The sequence below is a fragment of the Acyrthosiphon pisum genome, chromosome A1, assembly GCF_005508785.2.
Source record: "Acyrthosiphon pisum isolate AL4f chromosome A1, pea_aphid_22Mar2018_4r6ur, whole genome shotgun sequence".
NCBI classification, from domain to species: domain Eukaryota; kingdom Metazoa; phylum Arthropoda; class Insecta; order Hemiptera; family Aphididae; genus Acyrthosiphon; species Acyrthosiphon pisum.
This window is the reverse complement of record NC_042494.1, coordinates 79,416,925-79,433,848: the sequence shown is the minus strand read 5'-3', so window position 1 is coordinate 79,433,848 and position 16,924 is coordinate 79,416,925. Positions and strand designations below refer to the sequence as shown.

Below are 16,924 nucleotides of genomic sequence, written 5' to 3'. Positions count from 1 at the left end.
TTCGTGGATTTATGAAACTTTTAGAGTATATTATTTTAATTCATATACACGATGACACTTTCAAGTGTAATTTTTTTGGCAAAAATGACTTAAGCTACTGTAAATTGTACTAATGCCTATAATAGTTAAATAAATTACTTTAATCACAACATTATTTATTACCGACCTCGCTCAGAACCGTTTGTTCGTTTGTATTTCAATTGTTTATACATATAGATTTATTCCTATTACTAATTATAGCTGGTGTGTTTATTTTATTTCAATAATTTATAAATACTATACCAATAAATTATATATTAGTTAATAATTTTTGAAACATTGTGTTCAAGAAAATAAAAATAAACGTGATTATAACTAGATTTTTGTAATGTACCGACCTATATGTAAAAAGTAAATGAATATGATAATAGCTTTTGAATTTTTAGGGACATAATAGGTAACGCATTCGTGTATGTATTACACTATTTATATATTATGTACCTATACGACTATATAATTATATTATTCATAAGTGTGCACATGTCAGGATAGGCAGTTGACCATTCCGTGGTCATTAAATTTTTTTTTAGGTGTACAATATGATATAGATATTAGGTGAACAATAGAAGGTAAGTAGGTTACGCTAAATTATAACGTAGAATTTTGAAAAAAAAATTAACAGGTATAAATTAAAATTGTATCTTATGACTTATCAGTTTTAACATGTATCTCTATATAAATTAAACCAAAATTATATGTCTATTTCAACTACCCTATATAGGAATGCACCTATTAATTATAAATATTCTATGACTGGGGACTGAAAAAACGACGATGTTTGTATTATTCGATCTCGCATATTTTATACGTTTCTAGTTTGGAACTAAAATATGCGTCTACAACACTTGGATAGCGAAATTTTATTGACATTAAATATTAATTTTAAGTCTTAAAAGTAAATTTAAGCCCCAAAAGATTAAAAAAATAAATGTACTTTAAGCATCGACTCTTTCGGCGGAATCCGTGACGTGTGTTCACTAGCTGCGACGCCGATGTGGAAACACTCCAGATACAGAACTGAAAATATTGTGATTTATGAAAAATAAAACCGTACGGAATGCGTAGTATGTGTTTTGTTCATGTCTGTTTTGCTTATTGAAATTTTAGAATTTTTAATCGACTGTGTCTTCCGCAGCGACTTTGAGAATTGCCATAGAATATTAATGATAGATATTATATACTACGTCAATATGATGAATACACAGATATAATATAAAACAACATTTTATATCAAAGAGTTCCGTGTTATAAGGAACAATTTGTTCATCGAAATTTGATATGACAATAACCAAATCAGTTGATAATTTTGAATTTGAATCATAATAATATGATAGATATAGGTATTTTTTTCGTTTATTCATTTAATTATCGATTAAGGTGGTGAATATATATTAGAAGCACATGCATATTTTTATAAAAGCATATTGTTTTTTATGGATTATTAAATAAAAAAGTGTTTTTAGGTTTTTAGAGTTAACATAAAGGTATACATAAAATTTACAGTACTGATTATACTACCAACTAAATTTGAAAAACTCCAAGTCTATAATTTTCTCCCAAAACTGTCGAGTACGAAATTTATAATAATGATTTAATATGTTAAGTTTAATTGTAACGGATATATTTTAGATTTTAGATTCTGAGCGGATCAATGACTGTTCTGATTTTACAAAGATGCGCGTTTTTTTAATTTTATAATATTTTCAATTATGTTTTTTTTTTGTCTGTGTAAACTATAAGTAAGTAATCCTAATAAAGATTCGATTTTCATATATAATATAGTACTATACCTAGGCCCTCAGTATGTAATAATTTGTTTATTTTTAGCTTCATTGTAGGTATTTAGTATATAACAATGTACGAAATTAATTCGAATAATTTTTCGTTTAATGGTTTTCGAACAATAATTTATTGTTTGTATCTGTAGGTACCTACACCATTGTATAGGGAACTAATATTTTGTAAAATTTTAATCTGGTAGCTTGGATAGCACATTTTTCGCGACATTAAATAATTATTTTAACTTTTAAAAGTAAATTTAAGCCCTAAAATAATATGAAAACAAACCTTCTTTAATTATCGACTCTTTCGGCGGAATCCGTGACGTGTGTGAACTGCGACGCCGATGAGGAAACGCTCCAGAATACAGAACTTAAAATAATATTGCGATTTATGAAAAATAAAATTATAGGGAGCACGGTAAGCTTTTTGCTCATATCTGCTTTGCTTATTGAATTTTAGCATTTTTAATCGACTGTGTCTTCTGCAACGACTTTGAGGTTTGCCATAGAATATTAATTATAGATATTATACTAGGTACGTCAATATGATGAATCCACGGATATAATATAAATATATAACGCAACTTTTTATATCAAAGAGTTCCGTGTTAAGAAAAAATTTGTTCATTGAAATTTGATATGACAATAAATCAAAATAGTACAATAGGTACCTATAAGAAATTGTGTTTTCGGATAACAATTTATTGTTTGTATTAGTACCTACACCACAATAGGGAACTAATATGTTTTAAAATTTTAATTTGGTAGGTGTAATGCATAAATGTTGTACAAATGTATTTTTGGTGTTTTTAGGCTGCTGTAAGATCAATTTATGAGAATCTTTGATTAAATTGTTAGGATTTTTTTTCATGAATAATCATTTTATAAAAGTTACCTACATGTAGGTATGTCGATCAAAAATTATTTATACCTAATGTTAATAGTTAAAAGCTATTAAAACATCCAATATTTGTATTTATTTGTTAATAATAATTATTAAGACATTAATATTAGCAGTAATCTTGTTCTTTTCACAAAATGTTTTTTTTAATGGTTGCTAATTTAATTTGAATTTACACTTTTGACATTTATCCCCAACTAACCTCTGAATAATCATTCAATGATGAATTTAATAGTTATTACGTTTATTGGATTAGGTATAAATAAGAATAAACTGCAGTTTCCAGCTTTTACTACAACATTATTTTATGTTTTTAATTTTTTAAATGCTGTCTGCACCTTGTGCCGGTGATTTTACACGTAATATAATTAAATTGATATGTACCCCCGATTGTTTAATTAAAATATTTACACTATTTCAATCGAAAAATATTTATGAAGTATATACAACTGCATATACGTATGAACTATAAATGCTTAATTTGATGAGCTAGGCTTATAAAATGTATAACTCATAAATATAATGCATACATTTTTCGAAAAAATTATTTAAAAAAAACATGAATTATTCCTATTTTATACCATACAACCCACTCCACAACACTACAATACCTTTAATTAATAAATTTCCTATTATATCTTCCTTTGTCCCTTACACACCTAACTTAACATTCCCATATCCCATAACCTTTTTTAATTTATTTTTCGTCTTTCCCTTTCATACGCCAAACATTCTGAAATCCTGTTGACCTCTTTCCTTATCTTCGCCATATCATAGCTTCCTAATTCCTATTCACTCAGTCTCTATAGTTACCTACAAGTCATCGTACTTGATTATCGGGGAAAATATTTAAATATCATTGAGCCAATTATCTACTCAAAAGAATTACATACCAAAAAATATCATACCTGACCAATTTCCTAATTTTTATCACGACTTCAATGATGGCCAGGATATAGTGTTACACCAGTATAGTTACAAATATTTGAAAAGTTTCGACAATACATTCCCTGATCAATTAACAATAATAAAAAGAAATCTACTGCAAATAAGAAAATACATACCCCGTGTCCGAATCAAAATCTGCTATAAAACTTAGTCTTCGAAACACTGCAACGTTCACACATTTCAGTCTGCTTATGATATATATTCTCAGTTGACAAATCTTCACTGACCAATACCATTCCTGAAATAACACGCAACCTGCAGTAAAATGTTCAACAACATTCTTATGACCTAAGCGTTACAGATATCATATTTTATACCTACTATTATATTTATATATACTTTATATATTACTATTTAGTAGTAAAAAAATTATAAAATGTTCAACTATTATTGCTAAGGATTGAAAATTTAGAACAAGAATTTTCATATATAAATCATACTGTAACCAAAAAATCTAAATAATCTATTAAAAACACAGTTAATTTTTACAGATATTTTATGTTCAAATTTGGACGAAATTACTTGTTAAAACAATGAATAACGATTTTAGTTATTTTGTTGTAATTTAAAAATAGCAGGTATTCGTGGACTTTTTGAGTGTATTATTATAATTTATATACACGATTTCATTTTGAAATGTAAGCTTTTGGGCAAAAATGACTTTACCTACTGTTATACTAAAACCTAATAATAAAATTAATTACTTTAACCACAATATTATTTATTAGTTATTACTGTCTTTGCTCAGAATCGTTTTTCGTTTGTTCGTTGGCATTTTAATAATTTATACATGGATATTTATTCTTATTACTAATAATTACAGTAGGTGTGTTTATTTTATTTCATTAAATTTATTTAATACTACACCAATAAATTATATATTAATTAATAATTTTTGAAACATTGTGTTCCAGAAAATAAAAATAAATTTTATTTTAATTAGAGTCTTGTAATGTGCCTACCTATGGTAAAAAATAAATAATTAATATAATAATAACTGTTGAATTTTGAAGGACATAATAGGTAACGCATTCGTTCATGTATTACGCTATTTATATATTATATACGACTATAAGAGTAGGTATATGAGTATAATATTCATATGTGCGCACACGTCAGGACAGGCAGTTGACCATTCCGTGAACATTACTTTTGTGTGTACATGGTTATGCGTTCCTAATTTCTATGATACAGATATTAGATGAACAATATAGGAGGTCTTTTGTTTCACTAAATTAATAGTTACCTATAACTTATAACGTTGTATTTGGAAAAAAAATTACCAAAATTGTATCTTATGACTATTATCAGTTTTAACATGTATCTCTATAAATTAAACCAAAATTATTTGTCTATTTCAACTACCCTATATAGGACTGCACCTATTTATTATAAATATTCTACGACCGGGGACTGGAAAAACGACGACGACGTTTATATCTCACATATTTTATACATTTCGAGTTTGGAACTAAAATATACGTCGACAACACTTGGATAGCACATTTTTCGCGACATTGAATATTTATTTTAACTTTTAAAAGTAAATTTAAGCCCCAAAAGAATATGAAAACAAACCTTCTTTAATTATCGATTATTTAGTATATAACAATGTACGAAATTAATTCGAATAATTTTTCGTTTAATGGTTTTCGAACAATAATTTATTGTTTGTATCTGTAGGTACCTACACCATTGTAGGGAACTAATATTTTGTAAAATTTTAATCTGGTAGCTTGGATAGCACATTTTTCGCGACATTAAATAATTATTTTAACTTTTAAAAGTAAATTTAAGCCTTAAAATAATATGAAAACAAACCTTCTTTAATTATCGACTCTTTCGGCGGAATCCGTGACGTGTGTGAACTGCGACGCCGATGAGGAAACGCTCCAGAATACAGAACTTAAAATAATATTGCGATTTATGAAAAATAAAATTATACGGAACACGGTAAGTTTTTTGCTCATATCTGCTTTGCTTATTGAAATTTTAGAATTTTTAATCGACTGTGTCTTCTGCAACGACTTTGAGATTTGCCATAGAATATTAATTATAGATATTATACTAGGCACGTCAATATGATGAATCCACGGATATAATATAACGCAACTTTTTATATCAAAGAATTCCGTGTTAATAAATAATTTGTTCATTGAAATTTGATATGACGATAAACCAAAATAGTATATAATTTTGAATTTGAATCATAATAATTAGGACTTAAATATTAACAGTAATCTTTGCCCTTTCACAGAATGTTTTTTAATTATTCTTTATTCAATTTAGATTTAGTAATCAAGTGATCTCTGAATAATCATTCAATGATGAATTTAATAGTTACATTCCCGGTTACATTAATTGGATTAATAGTTTGAATAAACTATACAGTTTCCAGCTTCTACTATAACTATTATAGGTATATATAATAAAGATTCAATTTTCATATATAATATTTTATTATAGGCACTCAATATATAATCTTGTGTTTGATTTTAGTTTAGTTGTATGTATTCAATAAATAAAAATAGGAAATTGTGTTTTCGGATAACAATTTATTGTATCTACCCCATAATAGGGAACTACAATTTTGTAAAATTTTAATTTGATAGGTGTAGTAAAAAAATTGATTATAATAATATAAACAATATATTAATATGATATAAATAGTTATAAAATATATAATATGTAGGTATAGGTAATATAATATATTAAATTTATCTTTATAATATAATCTATTGTTTTAGTATTGTAGAAGTCATACATAAGTATACTTAATAAATTTACATTAAATAAATAATAATGGATATAGGTAATCAAACGCGACGTGTGAAATGAATTTTGTGTTCTAGTACACAAAGTGAACGATCAGATTGTGAAATAAATTACACGATGTTGAATTGGAGTGACCATTTCACGAAAAAGAGACCATTTTGTGAAATTTTTTCGAATTTCACGAAGTGTAAAATATCCGTTTCCATTTCATGAAGTGGCTACGACATATATACACTTGCAGACCAGTCAGTATAGTTAAGTTTGGCATGCGAACTATAACTCAAATAGAAAACCAGAATAGGTGCATTGCAAATCACAAAGATTTCTGTAAAAAAAAACATACGTTTTATCAATATACCTATAGGTAGGTACTGAGTATAATATATAAGTTCTATGGATTTATCATAGTAAATAATATATTTTATAATATCTATGGCAATCGTCAATTGTCGAAATATGTCGGCGACGATTAACAGTTCTAATAATTTCAGCAAATGGTATCGTATTATAAGTATAATATATTGTATTTGATTTGAGTGAACAAAAAAATAATTAGCTATCAATATAGACGGACAGTTCGTTAAGCCGTATATATCACAATGTAAGTCTTAACACAAACTTGCAAATTTCGTTATGATCAGGTTAATTTCATAAAATATTTCGATACTTTAAAGTTTCAGTTTGGAGCGAGATAATGATGGATGAAGATATATAGCTGTTTCTTCGGCGACGGCGGTACTGTAGCTGTAGGTTTGACCGGAAGAGTCGATGTTTACGCGTAAGTTTGTTTTCATATTATTATTTATTACTATTTTACATTTACTCTTTAGACTTAAATTCAAAATATATAGCCACGGACAATCTGTTAACTGTGTGACGTAGAAGCATTTATAAGTTTAATCCCAAAAGCGCAATATATAAATTACGCGAGACTGAACAGTGAAAAGACCATCTTCGTTTCACGTTTAATACGTACCTTTTTGCATAATGCCTATATACCTATCAGTGGCGTAGCCCCCCCACCTCCCGAAATGTTAACAAAATTTAAAAACTATTTTAATGGTCTATGAAAGTCGCTCAAAAAGTCTTAAATTGTATTTAAAATATTCAAAAATGTACTATCAGTATAAACACTTTTCAGCCATCTATCTGTGCTAGTACGAATTTAATGTGTAAAAGTGTAAAAGTTGATGAGCCCCCCCAAAAAAAATCATGGCTACGTCACTGATACCTATACTGTACGCTGGGTATCACCTTAGGTTTACGCGAAGTATTTAAAACAATATAACGTTATTAATCTTTAAATTTTATATACATAAATACATCATACACCTCATACATTTTATTAGCATACTTACAGATTTTTTAGTGTAGTTTATCTACTACCCTAGATTCCTAAATATAGGTATTAAATGTTTTGCAATCATATATTTTAAATTAAATTAGTTGCTATCAAGACAGACAGTCTTAAAACAAACTCTTTTCTGGATAAATATGTATATCTTTTACAATTAAGAATTTATACTTAATAGAAATGCGGTTGTTTATACTTCATAGATATTTTTTTATTGAAATCTTGTAAATAATTTATCCATCACTAGTAACGATTTTTATGGATTAAATTGTCTGAAAAAAATAGGTTTTCCAAAAAAAATTTTTTTCGGAAAAATTGGGAAAATTTGGTTTCATTTAAAATTTCCGGAAAAAACTGGTTTTTTTCCTGAAAAATTTCATAAAAAAATGGATTTTGTTTCTAAAGAACTAAAAAAGTAATGTATGGGGGAAACAATCTAATAAATAATGATAGTTGACAATCATATTACATGCATATTATATATTATACCATACCTAATTTAAAGTCTGTAGTGGATAAATCTAGAGAATTCTATACTTGATTTATAAATAATTATAACCTATTGACTACTAAAGTACTAACTATTGAGTATTTACTATGTAGTTATTTCTTATTTGTTATTGATATTATATGATTTTTACCAACTCACTAAGTTTAAAAATATAAAAACTATCAAATAGTTACTGTAAATATTTACTGTAGTATAATTAATAAACCTATCAGCCAGTTATTATAATACCTTATTAGTTATTACAAATTTAAATTGACAATAAGTATACAATTTTTAATGATTAAAAATACAGGTGATTTATTTTCGGGAAAATACACTCTCCTACATAAATAAAAATTTGATATGTATCTACGTTATTTTTAGAACAAATATTGAAATATCCGTGTATATTTAATAGTTTAATTTTAAATTTTAATACAATAATACATTGATAACCGTATTGGTAAATGTGAAAAGACAATGACAGGTTTCCTTATCTATTTTTAAAATGTTTTTTTTTTTTTTTACATAGAATATTTTAATTATTAAGCATAAATAAAGTTTTTTAATTTTCCAAAAATTCGGTTTTTTTTTTATTTTCCTAAAATTTCGGTTTTTTTGGAAATATATTATTTTAATATTCTCCAATTTTTCCACAATTTCCGAGGCTCTGGGAAAAAACGGTTATTTTCCGAAATTTCATTCCTAAAAATAAGTATTATTAATTTTTATTTTTTGGACTGTGTTCTTGAAATTTGAAAAATTTATTTTGGATAGTATACTATTAGTACCTTGGTGCCTAATGTGTAATTTATGTAATTTAATATTTACTAATATTTTATATTAGATTATATATTGGTCTGCTTCTTCTTTAAGTGTTTTACTATATTTTTATCAAAATGTATAGGAAAATTCCCCTATCGCCCTCCCTTCAAATACACTACAGCTCTCGAAAATACCTATATGTCTTACAAAAATTACCAAAATCCGTTAATTGGTAGCTATATATAGGTAGTTAGTGGATGATGGATGAGTATTACATTTTTAATAAATATTTAAATTTTACGTAAATACGTAATGGTATGTTAACCTTCAATTGTTGGTTGTCGGCCACATAATTGCTTAATACCTACAATATTATTCAATAAGTAGGTAAGTGTGTAGTTTATCGGAGTAAAATATAATATTACTCATTAATAAATTTTTTTTCAAGAAAACGTTATCATCATAATAAATTCATTGTGCCCTGTAAAATAGGTTACTATAACACTGTAAATAATAATTATTATGATTGAGTGGCGTATTTAGAAATATTTCATGGAGGGGGTCCTGCTAATTTTCCAAATATATTTAAGTGGGGGGCTCCACTGCAGAATATATTAACATATATATTATATGTTTAGATAGGTATTTATGGGGTCAATGGGGGTGGGGTGGTCCGGACCCCCAAGGACCCCCCACCTCGTAAATACGCCACTGTTATGATTCACCTCAGTAGCCAGTAGGTATTTACTTTATTACATATGAATTGTTAATTTAAATATTAGTAGGTATAGTAATATTATGGTAGGTACCTATGATCGATCCATATTATTAGCTACCTATATAATATATAGGTTATAATACAGGTATTATAACCTGGTATCTAGTAACCTACCTAGTCTGAAGTGAACACCGAGCGTGTCGTAGCCCTAGGTAGCAATTTACAGAAGGTATATTAAGGATTATTAGTTAGGTAGGTACATACTTCATAATATAAAATATTATAATATATTAAATTTGTTAAAAAAAATGAATTTATAATAATTTGTTCATGTCTTAGCGATGGAAAGCTGGAAAATAATTACGTATAATGTCGCGGTATATATGTTTTTATTTGAAATACGACCTCTTGAAACATATTTAACAGCCTATCTTACTGGACCAGATGGAAACGTTTCGCTTTCAGAAGTAACTATTATTATTTATTTATATTAATTATACTCACATTTTATTATTATAACGTATGATTTGATTTAAGCTTAAACTTACAATAGGTAACGATGGTTGCTAATTGCAATTTATATGTTTGATTTTACAGTATAGGTAAAATAGTTCTATAGTAAGTTAACTAGGTAGTCTGAGTACCTTATTTTCCTTGTGGCATCACTACAGTCGAACTATTTTCACATTGCTTGGCCCTTATTGGTAGGTACCTAAGTATACATATCTATTATCTAACCTACCTATAGGCCATAGTTCTAACATTTTAATGATAACTAATTACTAATTATTAGGTAGGTATGCGTATACTGTCCATCTATTTATTAGGCACTGAATTGGCTATAAGTTATTAAGTTATTTCATATTATTATATACGCTTCAAGTCTCTACGATTAATATTTTTTGAATTAGATTAAAATAACTAATATTGTTATTCCTGTTTAAAATTTTAAATACTGAATTTTGTTAAAATTTCTGTGAGGATAAAATACTTATAAACCTATTACATTTTCAAGGTGAGCACTAGAAAATAATGTTTTTTATCAACATAAAATTAATTCAACTTAAAAAAGGCAAAAAATGTCTATAAAAATCTAATTCCTAACCTATCAGAAATCCAACATATTTTATACATTTTTATATTATTTATATGTTTAGAAAAAAAGAAAATTCTTATTAAAATTATGTTAAAAATGTCATATTCCTACCTATGGTAATTTATTTTTGTATTACAGCCATAAAAACAGATTTTGTTGAAACTGCCGTTGCGGAAATATTCCGTTTTTCCTTAATTTTTTTTAGTTTATCTCTATTATTTTCATAAGTACCTACTGAAACTTTTTACTACCCCACTCCCACCAAGGTACCAACTGCATTAAACTTGTTACTAGAGAAACCACGTCAATATTAAAGATAGACATATTTGATTTTCTCCAAAAAGTGCTGTCGTATAAAATAAAAACTATTTTCATTGTAAAAAGCTTATAGTAACTGTTCCACTAAAAATCTAAAATTTCTACAAATGGTAGACAATTTGTACCTAAGAAAGAAAAACTATCAAAATAAAAACCAAATTTTTATAATTTGCTATTATGTCATATTTCATTAGACTTTTAATTTAATAATTAAAAATGTAGATAATTAACCCATTTGGTCAGGTGTGTTGTCCGTTATAGTATATATAATATCGTAATCAAATTTGTAAATTTAAATAACTAAAAAAGTATACAAAAACTATTTTAACTATGTTTCGGCAGTACCTTACCAAATTTAATTTTTTTACTTAATTGAACTAATAATATTTTTATTTAACCAACCTTATAGTATACAAATGTGAATGCACTTGTATAATGACACATTATTTTTTCATCGTTCTTGTAAACTAATTATTTATAAAAACCAATTAATTAGGTTAACTAACCCATTGAAATGCACATTATTATTAATAATAATAATATCAATGATTTGAGCGACTGATCATTAAATTAGTTTGTCTTGTATTTTTAAAATAGTATAATATTATACTTCAACCTTTTGTAGTATTTGACTTTTGTGTGTATATTCTAGTTATTGCAGCATTTTTAGTTTTTAAATATTGGATGTTTAATAGTTTAAACTTTAATTAGCTCCTACTCTACAGTCCTATATAATATCTACCTAATAAATTGGTATAAAAATGATGGTTAATTGTAATTCTAAATTCGAATCTATTTTAATTAATTTGATTTATTTCTGAGTAGGTATACAGTGTATACAGTTCAGATATACGATAATTATTATTACGAAGTAAAACATATTCTTAATTAAATAAACGTGACTAATATAATTCAAGAATTACTGTTTCAAGATTAAATTATCCAAGTAAATTGCTTAATCAAACATAAACATTCATAAGGAAATATTCAAAGTTAATTATAATTATTCACCGGTTTTTTTAAAAATATTTATTGATATAATACTACAGATATTATGTAGACAGAAAAATATCTATATTTACACGGTTGTGTATTTTATTGATACATTTATTTTATATAATATAAAATCGAATAATAAAACAGTCTAATGGTATAGCTTCTTCATTTTTTCTTATTTTATCATGCGAACAAATTATTTACCATGCACATTGCACATTATTTATATTATTGTTTGCCACGTTGTTATAAATATTAAAATTTATAATACAGTATTAGGTTTTAACGTATTTTGAAAAGATTTTTTTTTCTAGATAAAAAACTTGAAATCATTACTAAACAATATTTTTGAAAAATAATTTATTTTACTATTACTTTTACTCAGTTTTGAAGTATTTATTTCATACTCTATAGCAGAATATTTTTCTAAGAACTTCAATAATTTATAAAAATAAATTTAAATATTTAAATACCTACTGTCAAAACAAAATATTTGTAATATATTGAACTTCACAGAAAATGATTATACTACGGAATATGAAAAAAATGTAGGTACGCTGTTATTCAAAAAGTAAAAACTTAAAAAATGATAACGATAAAAATAGAACAAAATATATTTTAAAATATTATGCTTCATATAAAAATAATGTTTCCAAAAACATTAATACTTGTAAGACTATTTAATAAATTACTAAATTGTAATATTATGTAATATAGGTATTGTACCTACAGTGTACAAAAAACTCACAACATAATTATAAATTATTACCTATAGATGTTTAGTTTTGAATGGTAATGATAGTAGTCGGTTAGTAACAATATACGAACAAATATCTATCTTTCTTAACTTTTACGGCTGTAATATTAATCGAAAAGTAAGTAATGAGTCTTCAAATTTCCGTGAGATGCAGTACCTTCCGAACTTGATGAATTAAAAATATGAAAATGAATTAAACAAATAATATACCAGGTGATTCATTTAGGTGCCAACACTCAATATTTTGAAAAGTTTTAACTTTTATGAAAATATTCTTTTCATATTATTTGTGTTATTTAAAAAGATAATTTCCGAAAAAAAATAAATATTTTTACTATTTTTAATCATTATAATTTTTTAAGTTTTTCTTTTTGAATAACACCATACATTTTTAATTATATCATCCGTTACTCTGTTCAGCTGAACTTGTAAGTATTAAAGTTTACAACCAATGAACTACTATTGTCCAACATTTGATCTTCATAGATTGAAATACTCTGAATAATATTTTAATTCAGAATAAGAAATTAAAAATGTATGGGTGTCATTCAAAAAACTAAAAAAAAAAAATAGTGAAAAATATAATATTTTTAAATGGATCAATCTGTATGTATATATATATATATTATGTGGGCATAATATGGTAAACTCGCATTAGGTTTTCTAATAAATTAATGATTATTAGTCACTGAAACCTCAGTTTTTTTATTGGAGATAAATGTTGATTAAGTTAATCGTTTTAATGAAAATCATCATGACAGGCGATTATTTTTAACAGTTACATAATAATCATCACCTAGAAAAGTATTTTTTATTAATTATATATAATTGTTTATGTTTTTGGAGAATTCAAATTTTGCAAAAAAAATATCTTGAAAATCTAATACTCTTCGCCTGGCGCATAGGTTTAATGTTCGCATCCCCTGTATGTATCCCGTTATGTACTCACCCATGTTAAGTACATCATACATGCAGTTTTCTGTTAGTTTAGTTAATTAAAGGTAATGAAAATGTATTGTTCTTTTATTAGGTACTTCAGATTATATATACTTCAGAGAATCGATTTAGTTAAAAATTTTAAATGTTCGTTGTGAATAAAATTATTTTATTTTAAACATTAAAAACGATTTCTTACATTTTATTATTGCTGAATGTATTAAATACTTTATTGTCAGATTTTTATTAAATTATGTTTGAGTAGTCCATATTTATATTTGTTTATAATAGTGTAAAAAATAATTATTTGCAATATTTCTTATGTAGGTATAATTATCTACATAATAGGGGTAGTTAATAATGAAATTTATCGTAGGAATTATAATATAAATACCTATTAATATAATATATTTTATGATATTCAAATAATTGTAACAACAAATATTTCTAATCAAAATATGACCATGATCGAATGACCTATTATCACCTCATAATTACAATGTAATTAAATCCTTTTAAAACTATTTTTTATATGATTAAAACTCAATTAAAAATAATGGTGTTTTATACTACCTATTTAACATTTTTAAGAAACGGAAACATTTTTTTTTTTTCAAGTGTACTTACATTATTTATTATTAGTTATTACCATATTGCAGTTTTCAGAAGAGAACTTCAATAGTTGTTTAGCCTATATAAATATATACCTAATAGTTGACTGTAGTGATAAGAAAAAAAATTATAATATATTTTAAACTTCCATTGATGAAAATATCAAATCAAATATTTGAATAATAATGACATGATATAAATATTTTAATACAAAACCATTGAATTATAAAAACAATAAACGCTATAGTTTTTAGATCCTTAAAAAATTTTGTTGGCACAAATTAGATAATGAAATATTTACTGCCTACTAAGATTATATAGGTAATCTAGGTACTATTTTTGTTAATCAATCAGTTTTCAGATAGTTAGAAACTATTAAATATTCTTCCTGTTTAGTTATTTACATTATTGTAAGTAGGTACCTACTTATTGAATTTATTTGTTTGACACAAGTATATAGTATCGATGTCTTTGTGTACCAATCATTATAGTAAGTTATCCGTATCATGTATAGATAACCTAATTTAGTAGGTACTGAGGTTAATACTGAATACATATTAAATTGAAATACTAATTGGTTAATGCACAATTCATATGTTCTATTGGTTCAAATATTAATTGCTTACCAATATAAGTAATACAAAATAAATAAATAATAAAATATCAAAGTTCGTCGTTTAATAGAAGTAGGTACAAATAATATTGTATACCATGTACCTGTACTACATCATAACACCAGTCACCAAGTCCTAACGTACTAACTTACACTTAAGTAGGTACCAAAATAATAATTTTAAAGTTAAAGGAACACAATATTTTAAAAAAACTCGTTAAATATCGGTTTGCTTTCAATTCTTAATGTTGCTCCCAACTTTTGACTATAGTCAAACTATACTTAACTGTCTAGTGTCTATTGGCTGTAACTTATACACACTTACCGCTTACGTTTGATAGGTAACTGTACAACGATAATTTATATTACCATACAATCTTTTATACTAGGTGGCTAATTCTATGGAGTCAATCAGATCGTATTCAGCTCTCACTGCAACTGTAATAATGTTAGCCGTTTCCGAATACTTTTACAAACCGGCCATCATAGCCTATACGGTTTGTTCATTTATCGCCTATATCCTCATGTCAGGCTCGCCGAGTTTGATACATTTGCGGGTTAGTACCTATACCAATTAAGTATACAACATAATATAGAACCTAAATCATAGTACCTGGCAATTGTTACAGATAATACGATAAACATAGATTTGTGTGTGTATTAACGACGTTGTAACTTGTTATTAGTTTTCACTGAAAACAACCCTTAAATAATACTACTGCTATACCTACTACAGGTCGGCGTGGCTGGCATTGGTGCAACATCGAACGCCTACATATTGGGTTTCAGCTATTTGTACAGTCAAATCAGTGACAGGAAACAGTATCAAAAGGCAACCAGCATTATCTCAGTCAGCCTACAGCTAGGAATTTTCTGCGGTTCTGTACTTTCGCAATTAATTGTCAGCATGACTGGAGGAATTTATTCAATTCTACCGTATTTCAATGCATCCGGTAATTATTTGTAGTACCTATACCTACCATTTTATTTAGTTGAATTCATGTTGGGATTGATTTTTATACTACCCATTCTACATTATAATATACTTGTCCCGGGTTGCATAAACAATCACTAATAACATTTAACGAATACACATAGAGAGCTAATGGTTCGTTAAACAATAGTAAGTGGTCCATGGACCATGGTGAATCTTATTAAATTGTATTGAACCATTCAATTATTAATTGTTTAGTCGAATCGGTATTGGTCATGTACTTTCTGCATTTAAAGTGCGTTAGATTGCATGCACAGTGCACATATTTTGGGTTGGAACTAAGTAGTCAAGCCAAAATATGGGGAGTTTGTAATTTGCACCACTACAGGTAGTCGAAAGTAGTATTTGTAATTTTCACCAAAATAAGGGTATGTAATTTGCACCACCCTCAGGTAGTCCAAAATAGGAATTGTAATTTGCATCAAAATTAAAATCGATTATTTTATCGATAGTATTTCAATACTATAACTTACAAGTTTCTATATCCTAATATAAATTTAGCTTAGTTTTTATTTATAAACTAGTTGAGCTTATACATATATTGTTGTTAGTTTATAATATAAAATCGTATTTTTATGAATATAAAAAAAAATGTAGCCAATTACAATAATTATATGTAAAATTTAAAAAAAACAAATATATTTATATAATATACAATATAGATTTTAATAAAGATATCTATAATCATAATATTACTTTAGCTTAGTTTTTATTTATAAAATAGCTGAGCTTATACACATGTTGTTGTAAGTTTATATAACTAATTATATGTTAAATTACTTTAATTGGCTAACTTTTTTTTGTATTCATAATAATACGATTTTATAAAAA

At 26.0% G+C, this 16,924-nt stretch overlaps 1 protein-coding gene across 3 annotated transcripts in view; it reads left to right on the top strand.

The window, feature by feature from the left end:
• The first annotated feature begins 9,819 nt into the window (after positions 1-9,819).
• LOC100572721 (folate transporter 1-like) overlaps positions 9,820-16,924 on the top strand; it is a 15,031-nt gene continuing 7,926 nt past the window's right edge. Inside the window, exons 1-4 of one of the 3 annotated variants that reach the window (XM_008180153.3) lie at positions 9,820-10,023; positions 10,111-10,238; positions 15,489-15,656; positions 15,836-16,052. In XM_008180153.3, the coding sequence (XP_008178375.1) occupies positions 10,113-10,238; positions 15,489-15,656; positions 15,836-16,052 (511 nt within the window). In that variant the 5' untranslated portion in view covers positions 9,820-10,023; positions 10,111-10,112. Of the gene's footprint in view, positions 10,024-10,110; positions 10,239-10,312; positions 10,476-15,488; positions 15,657-15,835; positions 16,053-16,924 lie in introns of those variants that run through there. The other 2 variants (XM_016800945.2, XM_029487588.1) reach the window with 2 other exon arrangements.